At 31.3% G+C, this 13,673-nt stretch overlaps 2 protein-coding genes and 2 long non-coding RNA genes across 4 annotated transcripts in view; all 4 read right to left on the bottom strand.

The window, feature by feature from the left end:
* LOC107060509 (uncharacterized) overlaps window positions 1-1,334 on the bottom strand; it is a 5,234-nt gene extending 3,900 nt beyond the window's left edge. Inside the window, exon 1 of the long non-coding RNA XR_001473387.1 lies at window positions 1,279-1,334. This is a non-coding gene — a long non-coding RNA (uncharacterized lncRNA). The remainder of the gene's footprint in view (window positions 1-1,278) is intronic.
* Window positions 1,335-1,895: 561 nt separating this feature from the next.
* Window positions 1,896-3,083, bottom strand: LOC102602932 (uncharacterized). The gene is made up of 3 exons (XR_367282.2): window positions 2,820-3,083; window positions 2,584-2,676; window positions 1,896-2,254 (listed from the first exon to the last, which is right to left on the bottom strand). It is a non-coding gene; the product is annotated as an uncharacterized lncRNA (long non-coding RNA).
* A 3,489-nt stretch (window positions 3,084-6,572) lies between these two features.
* On the bottom strand, window positions 6,573-7,085 carry LOC107060464 (uncharacterized). The gene has a single exon (XM_015308427.1). It carries the CDS (start codon window positions 7,083-7,085, stop codon window positions 6,573-6,575), a length of 513 nt encoding a protein of 170 aa, XP_015163913.1.
* A 3,689-nt stretch (window positions 7,086-10,774) lies between these two features.
* Window positions 10,775-11,308, bottom strand: LOC102602591 (uncharacterized). The gene has a single exon (XM_006346641.2). It carries the CDS (start codon window positions 11,306-11,308, stop codon window positions 10,775-10,777), a length of 534 nt encoding a protein of 177 aa, XP_006346703.1.
* Window positions 11,309-13,673: the final 2,365 nt, after the last annotated feature.

The raw sequence follows: 13,673 nt of genomic DNA, 5'->3' as shown, positions 1-13,673 counted from the left end.
CTCGTTTGTGCTTTTCTTTTAGCATAACTTTGGCTTTCATGTTAAGCAATCCATCTATTGAACACATATTTTTTATACTTGGTAGTTGTTCTTGTTCGCAATATACTTGTGTTGACGTTCTTGAAGAACACTTAATTTTCTTAATACCACAATGCCATCCACCTTGACCATATGGAAATAGCAATGGATATTGCAATGGATCATAACAACCGTAATAATAATTTACCAATTGACTTTTATCACTTTTTGTATATATTCGAATATGTGGTGTAGGAATAGAATTAGTAATATCTTGTTCTACCCATATTCCTGCAACTTCTGATACTGTTGGTAAGTTATATATACGCTGATCTAAGCCAGAATCACACTTAAGTGCAATATAAAAATCAGATAGTTGTGGAACATCTACTAAAGATTTTAAAAACATAGAGTATGGATTAATTTTTAATATTTCCATCAGAGTTCTCACAACATACTCATTTAATTTATTTTAACATGCCATTCGATTTTTTAATTCATTTTCACTATCAAAGAAATATAATTGAAGATTTTTTCCTTTTTTATCTGTAGGAATCAAGTCATTGATGAAATGATACATCTGACCTTGAACCCGAAAAGTATAACTACCATTATTTTTTTTGTCTAATTCTTTGTCATAAGTTACCCCAAGAGATGTGAAAGCAAATATATTATTGTACGTTCTAATATAAGTTCTAATTGATAGCTCTGTATTTTCCAAATAAAGATTTTTTAATTCTATTGGAATCTCATGTGAAGTTAATTGAACAGAACCATTGCTACAACAAAATGCAGGCGGTTCATATACAAATCTTATGGCTTTACAAAATTGACAATTTGATACTTCTTTTAATTTGATATAATTAGTTTCTGATGGCATAGTACTATCTATTTCTGATAGGAGCAACATGGGTTCTCTCATACGATCAGAACTTTGTGCAACAGAAACCATGGTGGAATTAGAAGACGATGCAGTCGCCAAATTATTATTCATTGAACTTTTAGATAAGTTATGTTTTCTCATTTCAGCTCTCTTTGCTCGACGGCGTGCTAGAAGAATCTCTTTTTTCTCAGGTGGCATCAATCTGTATAATGCACGTCTCCTAGCATTTCTATCCGCATTTGATTTTTGAAAAGCATGCACATTTTTATGGTTTATATTACTTGACATCTTTGGGATCAAAATAATTTTAGACAAAATAATTATCTGGTAAATAATAGTAATAATTTTAAATAAGGAATTAGTTGAGTAATACTTACCACACACTGAGAGAAAAGTGAAACACAGGAGCGAACAATTATCGCAACGAAGTGGAAATTCTGTAAAGTTAAAAGTTCAAACCATATATTAAATTAGATCTAATATAATAGACATGTTTAATAGGAAAAACAAAATTAAAAAATACTAAAAATGTAAGGTTGATTTAAATAGTAATGCAGAAGAGAATATGGAATTAGAATAGTAACAAACAACACATAGTTCTTTTTTTTCCATTTAAGTCTAAATAATTGATAATTAGAGAATAGCAAACAAGAACTATTGTGAAATCCATGTACTGGAACAAAAGAACAAAGTTGCAAGGTTTCTATGACAACACTGTATCAACTGGGAATTTCACTGCCCGAAAAATCACTTCTTGATTCATGCAACATTAAGAAAAAAAGAAAGTGTGCCTTTTGCAACAATGTACTTTCAAACTATGTTGATTGAACTCTACAAAAATGTCGGTGGGCGCATGTCAAATTCTCCAAATGTAGTATATTTTTGTAGAATCCGACATGTGTGCGACATTCAAAGTGAAGAGCCTATGCAACATAGCTTTCAACACACCATAATATTGCTATTTTCTAACGTGGTTTGAGACTTGGAACTTTTACATGTGAGATAAACGGTTAGAATGGAAACTTCTTAGTCATAATACATTGGCAAAATGTCGACTACATTCTCTTAGATAGAAACAAAATGCAGATAACATAAAGCAATGCAGAAATCTCAGAATGAACGACTAGTCATCAAGGATCACCCCTAAAAATCACTGCCTATATGAACTTCACAAAGCACATCGGTGTCTCAAGCCAACTTCCTTGAAATCATAATTTCTAACAAATAGCTATATGAGTAAGAAGAAAAAAAGATACATATATGAGAGAAGGACCAAAAAATTGATGAAGAACTTACCTAAAATTGGAAGGTCAGAAGACTAAACACACTTGATATACCAGGAAGATGAACTATCTGTGAGAAGAGAAGATGAAGAATTATTTAAAGGTATGATGGAAATTTCTAGATAGAAGATATTTTGTAATTGTGTGTTTAATATTCAGCCACGTGGAAGGGATTTAATGGACAAGTAAACTATTATATTTATACATAAAAAATAAATTAAATATCAAAGCAGAATGACAATTATACCCTTGATGAATATTGCAAGAACCGCCTTGTTAGGTTTAGTTTTTTATTATTATATTATATTAATATTATATAATATAATTATAAATTTTTATTTATTATATTTTTTTCGTTGGAGATTTTGAGATTCATCAGACAAAATGAATGAAACATACCCGAGATTAAAATTCAGTTCAGGAAGATGAGCAAGTCTCCATTGATGATGAAGCAAGAAGTTTGTTGATCAGTAAATTGTCCTGATGTAAGATCTGAAATGAATAACAACTTTAAGTTTCGATAAAGAAGAAGAAATTGAAAATTTATTCAAAATGTTATTTCTGGCATTTGATGAAATTGAAAAGACGGAAAGCACAAAAAGTAAAAAGTATAGAACTGTAACGATACTGATGACCTCGTCACCGATGGCCGCTTCCACCAAGCTAGCTACATTCTCCACTCTTTTCAGGTATCTCTGCCTCTTCCGCCTTCTGCTCTGCCTCAAGGATAGGTTTGAGCTCTTTGAATCGACATTCAACAAGATCAAAACCATTTGATTTGGATTGACGCCTGAGCCTCCTCACGCAGGCCATCATACAAAACAGTCTTCTATCTGATTTCAATCGTTTTAGTATGGGGGTCAACCGTGATACTCAAATCTCTGATCCCATACCTCCGAACATCATGTAAGAAGCCTTCGCTCAGAAACGCTGAATGAGTTTCGCTGTCAAAGGGATGAATCTTCGATTTTAAGGAGATGAACTTGCGACTGTTCGATTTCAAGAAGATGAAGCTGCGACTCTTCGATTTCATGATGAAGTTGCTTTGGATCTTCTTTCAGATGATTTTAATTTTAAGAAGAAGAAGATGAAGCATGCATTGGGTCTTCCTTTCTGGACCGTTCTTCTATCATTGCTCTATTTATTTATTTTTTAATTTTAAATTGAAAATTGAAAGATGCTTCTACACATATGGCCAGCCATTTATGATTTTGCCCTTCAATCACATCATATTTTCGAAATTGCCATTGGTCATTTTAAATTGAAAATTGAAAGATGCTTCTACACATATGGCCAGCCATTTACGATTTTGCCCTTCAATCACATCATATTTTCGAAATTGCCATTGGTCGTCCTTGGCCTTCATTCTTCTATATAATAATTTGTACTTAGGTTACCGTTTCAAGTTGGGTCATTCATAAATATTTCCAGGGAAAATTACGCTAATTAATAATTTATGGGTATTGGCGATGACTAGTCTTGCCACCAAAACATATTATTAGTGGCGATTATTATAGGTATTCGCGGCGACTAGTGTTGCCACTACGACATACTATTAGTGGCGACTATTATAGGTATAGCAGTGATAAGTGTTGCCACAAAATGATACTATTAGTGGCGACTATTATAGGTATTAGAAGCGACAAGTGTTGCCACTAAAAGATATTAATAGTGGTGACTCTTATGGGTATTCGCGGCGACTAGATTTGCCACTAAAACATATTATTAGTGGCGACTATTATAGGTATTCACAGCGACTAGTTTTACCACTAAAACATACTATTAGTGGCGGCTATTATAGGCATTGGCGGCAACTAGTGTTGCCACTAAAACATACTATTAGTGGCGACTATTATTGGTATTAGCAGCGACAAGTGTTGCCACTAAAAACAAACTATTAGTGGCGACTATTATATGTATTAGCAGCGACTTGTCTGACCACTAAAACATTCTATTAGTGGTTTTATAAGTATTAGCAGCGACTAAGGTTGCCACTAAAATGGAAGGACATACTCACCTCATTCCATTTCAACTCAACTCAACTTAAGAACACTCAATTCAATTCAATTTTAAAGCAACAATAAAAATACAGTATAAAGAAAGCTTTTAAAACAGTAGATAATAACTCAATGTGTATAAAAATACAATAATAAACTCTTTACTATTATTGGGAGATTCTCTAATCGATAACCATCACTATGAGCTACGTGATGTTACAATGTCTCGCCCACATTGCCAGATTTGTCCTATACCTAGCCGGAGTAAAGGTCATTCTCAACTAAATGGATCCACTTAGCTATGCTTAAAAATAATAAGGAATCATCTAAAAAGTCTGATCTTTTATCCATGTTGACATACATGGTTTATGAGGATTTTGAGTTGTTTGAACTCATTTCTATATCGGTGCTCAATACTACTCCCAATAATATATAACTCATGCTCATATGTTTTAAAACATTCATGAAAATTTGAGATTATTTCTCAAAAGATTCTCCTAAAAGAGATAATGCTCAAAAACTCCTCATGAACTCATTTGGAAATCACGGTTTCCTCTCATTTTAAAATTTAATCTGTTTGGCCAATTTTTTAAAATTAACTTATTTTGAAAAATATTTTTATGTAAAAGTTTTTTTTGAACAAGAACTTTCAGTGAGCAGCTATTTGTTTTGGCCAATTAATATTTTTGAGCAACAATATTGGATGTTTCATCAAATTTCTAAAAGGTGTTTTGGATATATTTTCTCAAAAAGTATTTCTTATACACTTTTTTTTGGTAAATAAATTATTTTATTTATCAGAGCTAATGATATCTCATATTTCTATATTAAGGCGATAATTAATTTTTACTTTTTAAAAAAAATTCACAAGGCATAAGTTAGATATGCCAAAAGAAATTAAGTCAAGACGTATGCCTCAAAACGTAAGTGCGGTGGTACAAGTTATGCCAAAAGATTTATCCAAAGCATAAGTTTAGTGATCCAAGTTGTGATCTAAGATATTTATGTTCGGTGGCACAAATTTTGCCACAAAAAAACATAAGTTTGATGAAAAAAGTTGTGTCCAAGACATAAGTTCAGTGATACAAGTTATACCACAGAGCATAAGTTCAGTGACAAAAAATATACTCAAGATAAAAGTTTTCTAAAATTAATTGTGCCCAATGAATTTAGGTTATAGTAAAGGGTATTTTAGCCCACACAAATAAGTAGTAAAGATAAAAATTAAAGGACAAAATTTAAAACCACCAAAAACAAAGTTAGTACAAAAAATTGTTTTTAAGTTAGGAATATTTGTATTTCTTTTTCTAAATGAAGTTTTCCCAAACTAATATAGTGACATGGTCTAATATATATATATGAAACCACATAATATATATAATACTATATTCTTTTGAGAAAATCACACTGAATACATTCCTTTTTTTTAATCCTTTCTTAACATTTTTGGATTTTTAAAATTCATTCTTCACTCAGTTCTTAGTAGTGTTGCCAATGTCAAGTATCTCTATCCATATTTTGAACTTAATGGTCAATCCATATATCTGAAATTATATAAAATTAATTCTCAAACATGTATGAAAACATGTACAACCTTTTAATTACTTGAGTTTTTGTTATGATAATTGACAAAAATAGATTATATTTATCATTGTTGTTTTATTGAATACTATAGGGTTTAGTATGATGGAGTTAAGCAAGTTAAAAGTAAGCTAACTATTACAAGAAAGGGAAAGAGCTATATTTAGACTATATTCCAGAATTCTTGTTTGGTCATGAAATAATTTGAAGTTGTATTTGAAATTTCGAAAAACACGAGATGTTTTCTCTTTTTACTATTATTTTATTTTCAAATATTACTCCAATTTTTTTATTTTTTACAAAAACTATCCCATTCAATGGCCAAATACAACTGTGCCCCACCTTCAATTTAAAATTCCTAATAAAATGAAACACAATGATTATGTGAGTTCAATTAATGTGAAATTAACAAAAAAAGAAATATTTTTCTACAAACTGAAAATCCATTTTGGGCTACGACAATAAAAGAATTTAATTACAACATGTTTGAAATTTTCATTTTAGACGGCTATATATGCTCATCATAATATTTGTCTTTATTTAATTGAGATGTTGCAAAATGAGCTTGTCACGAATCACTTTTATTTGATTGAGGTTATTTTATACCAATAAGTTCTTCGCTCGATCATTAAGTTGCATGTTTGTTTCGCGTTTATTTGGTTCTTTTTGCTAGATTTGGTTTTATTTCAAATGAAGCTAGATATTATAAGGTGTGTTCAGTATGAAGGAATATATATATATTTATTGAAAAATGAGTATTGCATGGGAGTAGCATGCAAATAGTAGTATATAAATGAAAAGACTAGCTCATTATATAATTGTGAAGTTGTAAACTACTAAATCAACCTTATCTCCATATTTCTTGAACTCGCCTTGTAATGTCACTGTACGTTCATAGTGAAACCCAGCCTTCTCCAAAACCCTATGAGAAGCCTTGTTCTTCGAAATAGCACACGCGATAATCTTTACTATTTGAGGGAAGTCATTGAATATTCGAGGGATTGCCATTTTGAGTGCCTTTGTAGCAATTCCTTTCCCCCAATACTCAACTGCAATCGCGTAACCTATCTCTACAGCTTCAATATCATCCGACATGGCCGGATGAATTACCCATAGGAACCCAATGGATCGATCATCGATGCATATTGATATATGCCAAGGTTGAGGTATACACACTTCCTTGATGAAACTCAAGGCTTCTTCTTTTGTGGTCAAAGTATCCCATCGGATGGTACTAGTAACACGTTTATCACCTGCCCATAATAATATATCATCAACGTCTGTTAATCTAAATGGACGCAAACTAATTCTTGACGACTCCATTGTATTGAGATCACAAAAGTATTTGAAGCAAAAGGGCTATTTGAAGTGGAATTAATAATTAAAGAAAGGATGTGTTGTTTTGGGCAACTAATTGAGGTTTGTAATAATTTATTTATAGATGAAATATAGGCAAAATAAACGTGGAAGAAAGAGAGAGGAGAAATTTTGCATAGTAAAGTTGCCAAATTTGTCCAATTTCAATAGTTCATCTCCATGTGCCAAGTTGCAATTCTGCCAATTTCAAGTGGATGTTAATTGGACGCCTCATTTTATGTGATATTTCTTTATGGATTATATTTGAGTAAGTATCTTATAAAATCGTTAGTAAAGTCATTTAACTTTGGTTTATATTAATAAGATTATTCAATTTAGAAGTTTTCTTTTACAAAATTATTCAATCAAATTTATAATTAGAAAAAGAACTCACCTTGCCTCTTTTACATTTTGAATTTGAAAAATAAATATTATGGTACATCATAACTAAGCAAGTTAGCAAAAATCTACCAAATTGCTTAGGACTAAAGATCAAAAGTATCATGATGAAGTGGAATAATTAGACATTGACACGTTTTTTTGATGAATAAATGGAAATTTGACCTAATCAATTTAATTTTTAGCAATGTTCTTTCTTTTTAAATCGTGTTTTCACACAAAAAGAATCCATTAAATCAATTATTCAATTATTTCCATGACTTTATGAACTATCTTTTAGGCAAGCGAGTAAATTATTTAATGCGTAGTCAAATATAAGAAAAAATATTTTCAATCAATAATGCAGTTAAAAGTGGAAATGAAAATTCCAAGTTAAAATAATTTCTATATAAGAAAAGATAGACATTCTTTTTTACAAATGGAAAAGTGTAACAAACTAAGGTTGTATTGATTATAAAACAACTTGCAAATGTTGTGATGAAAAGATGAAAATAAAAATTAAAGAACATCAAGTTTATCGTGAAAAATCCTTCAAACTGAAGGTAATACCCACGGGATCGACAAGATCCGAATTGCTTCACTATAACAATAAGAGGGTTACCAATATTCTTCTAATGGCTACACAGCAAGTGCCAAAAGAGAACAAACAATAGCTACACCAACAAAAGATAAATAGAAAGAAACACCCCCCAAACGCAGCTGCCGTTCGGGACCTAAAATAGGATCTTGCTGACCTCCGAATCCGATCTCCACCGTTCAAATCAACCACCAAGATGTCAGGAACACTCAGTCCAAATTTCAAAAATTTAGATAGTTTTTGAATATCTAAATTTTTTTGTTTAAAATTTTGAATTAATGTACTCTAATTTAACTTTGAAAATTAGTTAAATTAACTTTCAAAAAGTGCAACATAACAATTAAAATGAACAGATGAAGTAACATGTATTGGGCCCGTGCTAGCGCGGGTCCTGTATCTAGTTGTAATCTATGTTGCTCGGACTCTTCAAAAATGTCGATAAGTGCATGTCGAATTCGCCAAAATAGTGTATTTTTGAAGAATCTGAGACAAATGTGACATCAAAAATAGAGAGTCTACGCAACTAAGGTTGTAATATATATGAGCAGTTTTTTTCTTGATAGTTGAGGGCATGCGATTGATAGGTGTTGAACTACATGTGACACCCCTCTTTCCTCCACAAAAGAAATATATATATATATATATATATATATATATTTAAAGGGTTTATCTTAGATCAAAAGTGACAAAAATATGTTTCTGAATGGATTCTTCAGATCCAAATTATTGAAATACACTTGGGGCTACGTAGAACAGTAAAACATAATAATTAATGATGACATTTTTGGAATTTTCAATATAGGCGGCTATGCTAATACTAGTATTTTTCATCCAGAGGATTTCATATCTAAATTTTGGAACAATAAATCTGTCTTTATTTGTTGAAATGTTGCAAAATGAGGTTATTTTATACCAATAAATTTATAAAGGCATAATACATAAACATGATTCCTAACTTAACGTTAGCTGACAACTATGATCTTTAACTTTGGATGTGCACAAGTAGACACTTAAACTTGTATAAAATTGAACAAATAAACACACTCGTTCTACATGATAATTTTGTGTTCTACACGTGGCGTCCTAATCAATTTAATTTTTAGCAATGTTCTTTCTTTTTAAATCGTGCTTTCACACAAAAAGAATCCATTTAAATCAATTATTCAATCATTTCCATGACTTTATGAACTATCTTTTAGGCAACCGACTAAATTATTTAATGCGTAGTCAAATATAAGAAAAAATATTTTCAATCAATAATGCAGTTAAAAGTGGAAATGAAAATTTCCAAGTTAAAATAATTTCTATATAAGAAAAGATAGACATTCTTTTTTTACAAACGGAAAAGTGTAACAAACTAAGGTTAGTATTGATTATAAAACAACTTGCAAGTGTTGTGACGAAAAGATGAAAACAAAAATTTAAAAATTAAAGAACATCAAGTTTATCGTGGAAAACAACTTCAAACCGAAGGTAACATCCACGGGATCAACAAGATCCGAATTGCTTTACTATAACAATAAGAGGGTTACCAATATTTTTCTAATGGCTACACAACACGTGTCAAAAGAGAACAAACAATAGCTACACTAACAAAAGATAAATAGAAAGAAACACCCCCCAAACGCAGCTGCTGTTCGGGACCTCAAACAGGATCTTGCTGACCTCCGAATCCGATCTCCACCGTTCAAATCAACCACCAAGATGTTAGGAACACTCAGTCCAAATTTCAAAAATTTAGATAGTTTTTGAATATCTAAATTTTTTGTTTAAAATATCGAATTAATGTACTCTAATTTATCTTTGAAAATTAGTTAAATTAACTTTCAAAATGTGCAACATAACAATTAAAATGACAGAGGAAGTACATGTATTGGGCCCGTGCTAGCACGGGTCCTATATCTAGTTATAATCTATGTTGCTCGGACTCTTCAAAAATGTCAATGAATGCATGTCGAATTTGCCAAAAATAATGTATTTTTAAAGAATCTGAAACGAATGTGACATTAAAAGTGAAGAGTGTACGCAACTAAGGTTGTAATATATATGAGCAGTTTTTTTCTTGATAGTTGAGGGCATGCGATTGATAAAAAATAGGTGTTGAACTACATGTGACACCCGTTTTTTCCTCCACAAAAGAAATATTTTTTTTAAAGTGTTTATCAAGATCAAAAGTGACAAAAATATGTTTCTGAATGGATTCTTCGGATCCAAATTATTGAAATACACTTGGGGCTACGTAGAACAGTAAAACATAATAATTAATGACGACATTTTTGGAATTTTCAATATAGGCGGCTATGCTAATACTAGTATTTTTCGAATTTCATATCTAAATTTTGGAACAATAAGTTTGTCTTTATTTGTTGAAATGTTGCAAAATGAGGTTATTTTATACCAATAAATTTATAAAGGGCATAATACATAAACATGATTTGTAACTTGACGTTAGCTGACAACTATGATCTTTAACTTTGGATATGCACAAGTAGACACTTAAACTTGTATAAAATTGAACAAATAAACACACTCGTTCTACATGACAATTTCATGTCCTACGTGGCGTCCTACATATATTATACCACATAACTCATAGAACACGTGTGTCTACTTATGCATAGTCAAAGTTAGAGGGCATAGTTATCCGCTGAAGCGTACATATATAAATGAAAAAACTCCGTTATATATTTGTGGATAGTAAGTTGTATACTACTAAAACAACCTTATTTCCATATTCCTTGAAGTCGCCATGCAACGTTAGTGAACGTTCGTATTGAAACCCAGCCTTCTCCAAAACCCTATGAGAAGCCTTATTCGTCAAACCAGCATAGGCTATAATCTTTACTATTTGAGGGAAGTCATTAAACACTCGAGGGATTGCCATTTTGAGTGCCTTTGTAGCAATTCCTTGCCCCCAATACTCAACTGCAATCGCGTAACCTATATCTGCAGCTTCAATTACCTCCTCATGAAGACAATCCGACATGGCCGGATGGATTACCCATAAGAATCCAATGGATCGATCGTCGATACATATTGATAAATACCAAGGTTGAGGTATACACACTTCCTTGATGAAACTCAAGGCTTCTTCTTTTGTGGTCAAAGTATCCCATCGGATGGTACGAGTTACGCGATCATCGCCAGCCCATAATAATATATCATCAACGTCTGTTAATCGAAATGGACGCAAACTAATTCTTGATGACTCCATTGTATGTATATATTGAGACAAAAGTATTTGAAGCAAATGAACTATTTGATGTGGAATTAATAATTAAAGAAAGGATGTGTTGTTTTGGGCTATTGATTGAGTTGTGGAATTTATAGCCATAATAAAAGAGTGACTGACTTCTTTTTCCTTGGAGCCAAAGTTGTGGAGGAGAATTATCCAAATCACTTCATGAGAAATTACGTAGCAAAGTTTGTTTTGTACACCATGATATTTTTTTTTATCTTTGCTCCTCAACAATTTGGTAGATGCTAACTTATTTGGTTCTGACGTATAATAATATTCTTTCATACATTTAGTTGAATAATTTTATAAGAGAAAATCTCTAAAGGAGTTATTCTGGTTTATTTTCCATAAACATAGACACCAATATCACCCCTACGTCATTGATGCTTATAATAATTAATCTTGGACTAAACATATATATAAGTTTTTTTCTCTCTTTGTGCCTTTTTTCATTAAAATTCACGCTTAATTTACAGATATGGCTTAAATCCCCAATGGATCTTAGAGTTTGTTTGTGCTTTGCTTTTAATAACATTGTCTCTTACCACTAGACCAAAGCTCTGAGCTTGCCAATGGACCACTACTATACCATTCTTGCATGAATTGAAGCACATCTATCTTACCCACTAAACTAGCTAAAAGCTATCACTTCAGATAGAGGGTTGCACAAATTGCCTACTTTAATGTCATCTTTGCCTTTAAATACTATCATTCATGTATTGCTAATACACTTCCAACTGTATATTTTATCCCACATAATGTAACATGTGTTCAGATATAACTAGTTCAGGCATTAGATACACTGAGTTTAATACAACCAACAAAATATTGCATTAGCTATGTGAAGTTTAATACCGTCAAACAAACACTACATTCGTTATTCTAGAATAACCAAATAATGTATTACTTATGCAGAAGGAACTAATAGACGTGAATACATTGATACAAAATTTATAAAAATTGCAATATACACAATACATTGATAAAAAATGAATAATAAGGCATAGAGACACTTTGATATATTATACAAATGTGTAATCAATATAGATACAAACAAATATATTTGTTACAATAACAGTGAAACAAATACACTCAAATACAAAAATTCCTCAAATTCGAGATATGAACTCCTTCTCATAATATATCTGATCTTTCAAAACATCACCCATTAATTTTAGTAACAATTTCATGAATCCGTAATTTAAACTTAAACTTCAAAGCTTTCTCTCATGACCGACAATGAAGTTTCGTAAATCATCTCGAGCCAATGATGACAACACTTTATCATAGAAAGGGAGAGAAAGCGCAATGTCAATTCAAATTAGAATTCATAAGAATTGTCAATGTAAGACTAAATGTATGAAATAAATTTTTTAAATTGTAAAAATAAATATTATTATACGTCAGAACCAAATAAGTTTAGCACCTACCAAATTGTTGAGGAGCAAAGATAAAAAAAAATAGGGAAAATTGTATATAATAGCAAACTATTATTCAAATTAAATGCTATAAATATAGTTTGATTTAATTGTACCTCATAGCAAACTGTTGCTATTTCACCTCTCCTGGTGAATCTTGCTCGCCACTCTCGTTCTCTCCCTCGCCTCTCTCGTTTTTTATACAAACGCAAGTGTATAAAGTGTGTTTGTGTTTGTATAAAGCGAGAGAAAATTGTATATATACATATATTTTCGTTCCCCTCTCTCCCCTCTCCCAGATCTCGCTCGCCACTCTCCCAGATCTCGCTCTCTCACTCGCCTCTCTCACTTTATACAATTGATCTTTTTGTATATGTATACCAAAGCATATTATACAATTGCTTTCTTTTGTATATGTACAACGAAATATACATATTTATGTTTGCTATGGAGCGCAATTATGCAAACTTTGCCATAACATACAAATATGAATTGTGTGTTTGCTATATGTGAAAGTTGCTCTTAAAAATATCATGGTGAAGTAGAATAATTAAACATATACGGCCCAACATATAATTTGACATTTCTATACCACCAAAACTATACCTTTTTTTTTTTAATTTCATACCTAAACTATTGAGAGTGTGAGTTTCATAGCTAAACTATCACTTATTAGTTTGAGAAACATAACTCTCTCTTTTATGTCATTCTCATCATGGTGTGTGTAATACACTATTTCTTTTATTTTAAAAAATTGTCACATCACACTCCACATGGACAAACATTTCACCTTGACAAAAATTAAATAAATTATTAGTATTAGTTAAAATTAAAGATAAAAATTATTATCCCAAACAAATAGTATTTTTTTATAAAATCAGAAAGTAAAATATTTTTCTTACCCCACTCCATCACTTCCTCTC

The sequence above is a fragment of the Solanum tuberosum genome, unplaced genomic scaffold, assembly GCF_000226075.1.
Source record: "Solanum tuberosum cultivar DM 1-3 516 R44 unplaced genomic scaffold, SolTub_3.0 scf00086, whole genome shotgun sequence".
In the NCBI taxonomy this organism is placed as follows: Eukaryota; Viridiplantae; Streptophyta; class Magnoliopsida; order Solanales; family Solanaceae; genus Solanum; species Solanum tuberosum.
Note: the sequence above shows the minus strand (reverse complement) of the source record. Positions and strands in the feature narration are given on the sequence as shown.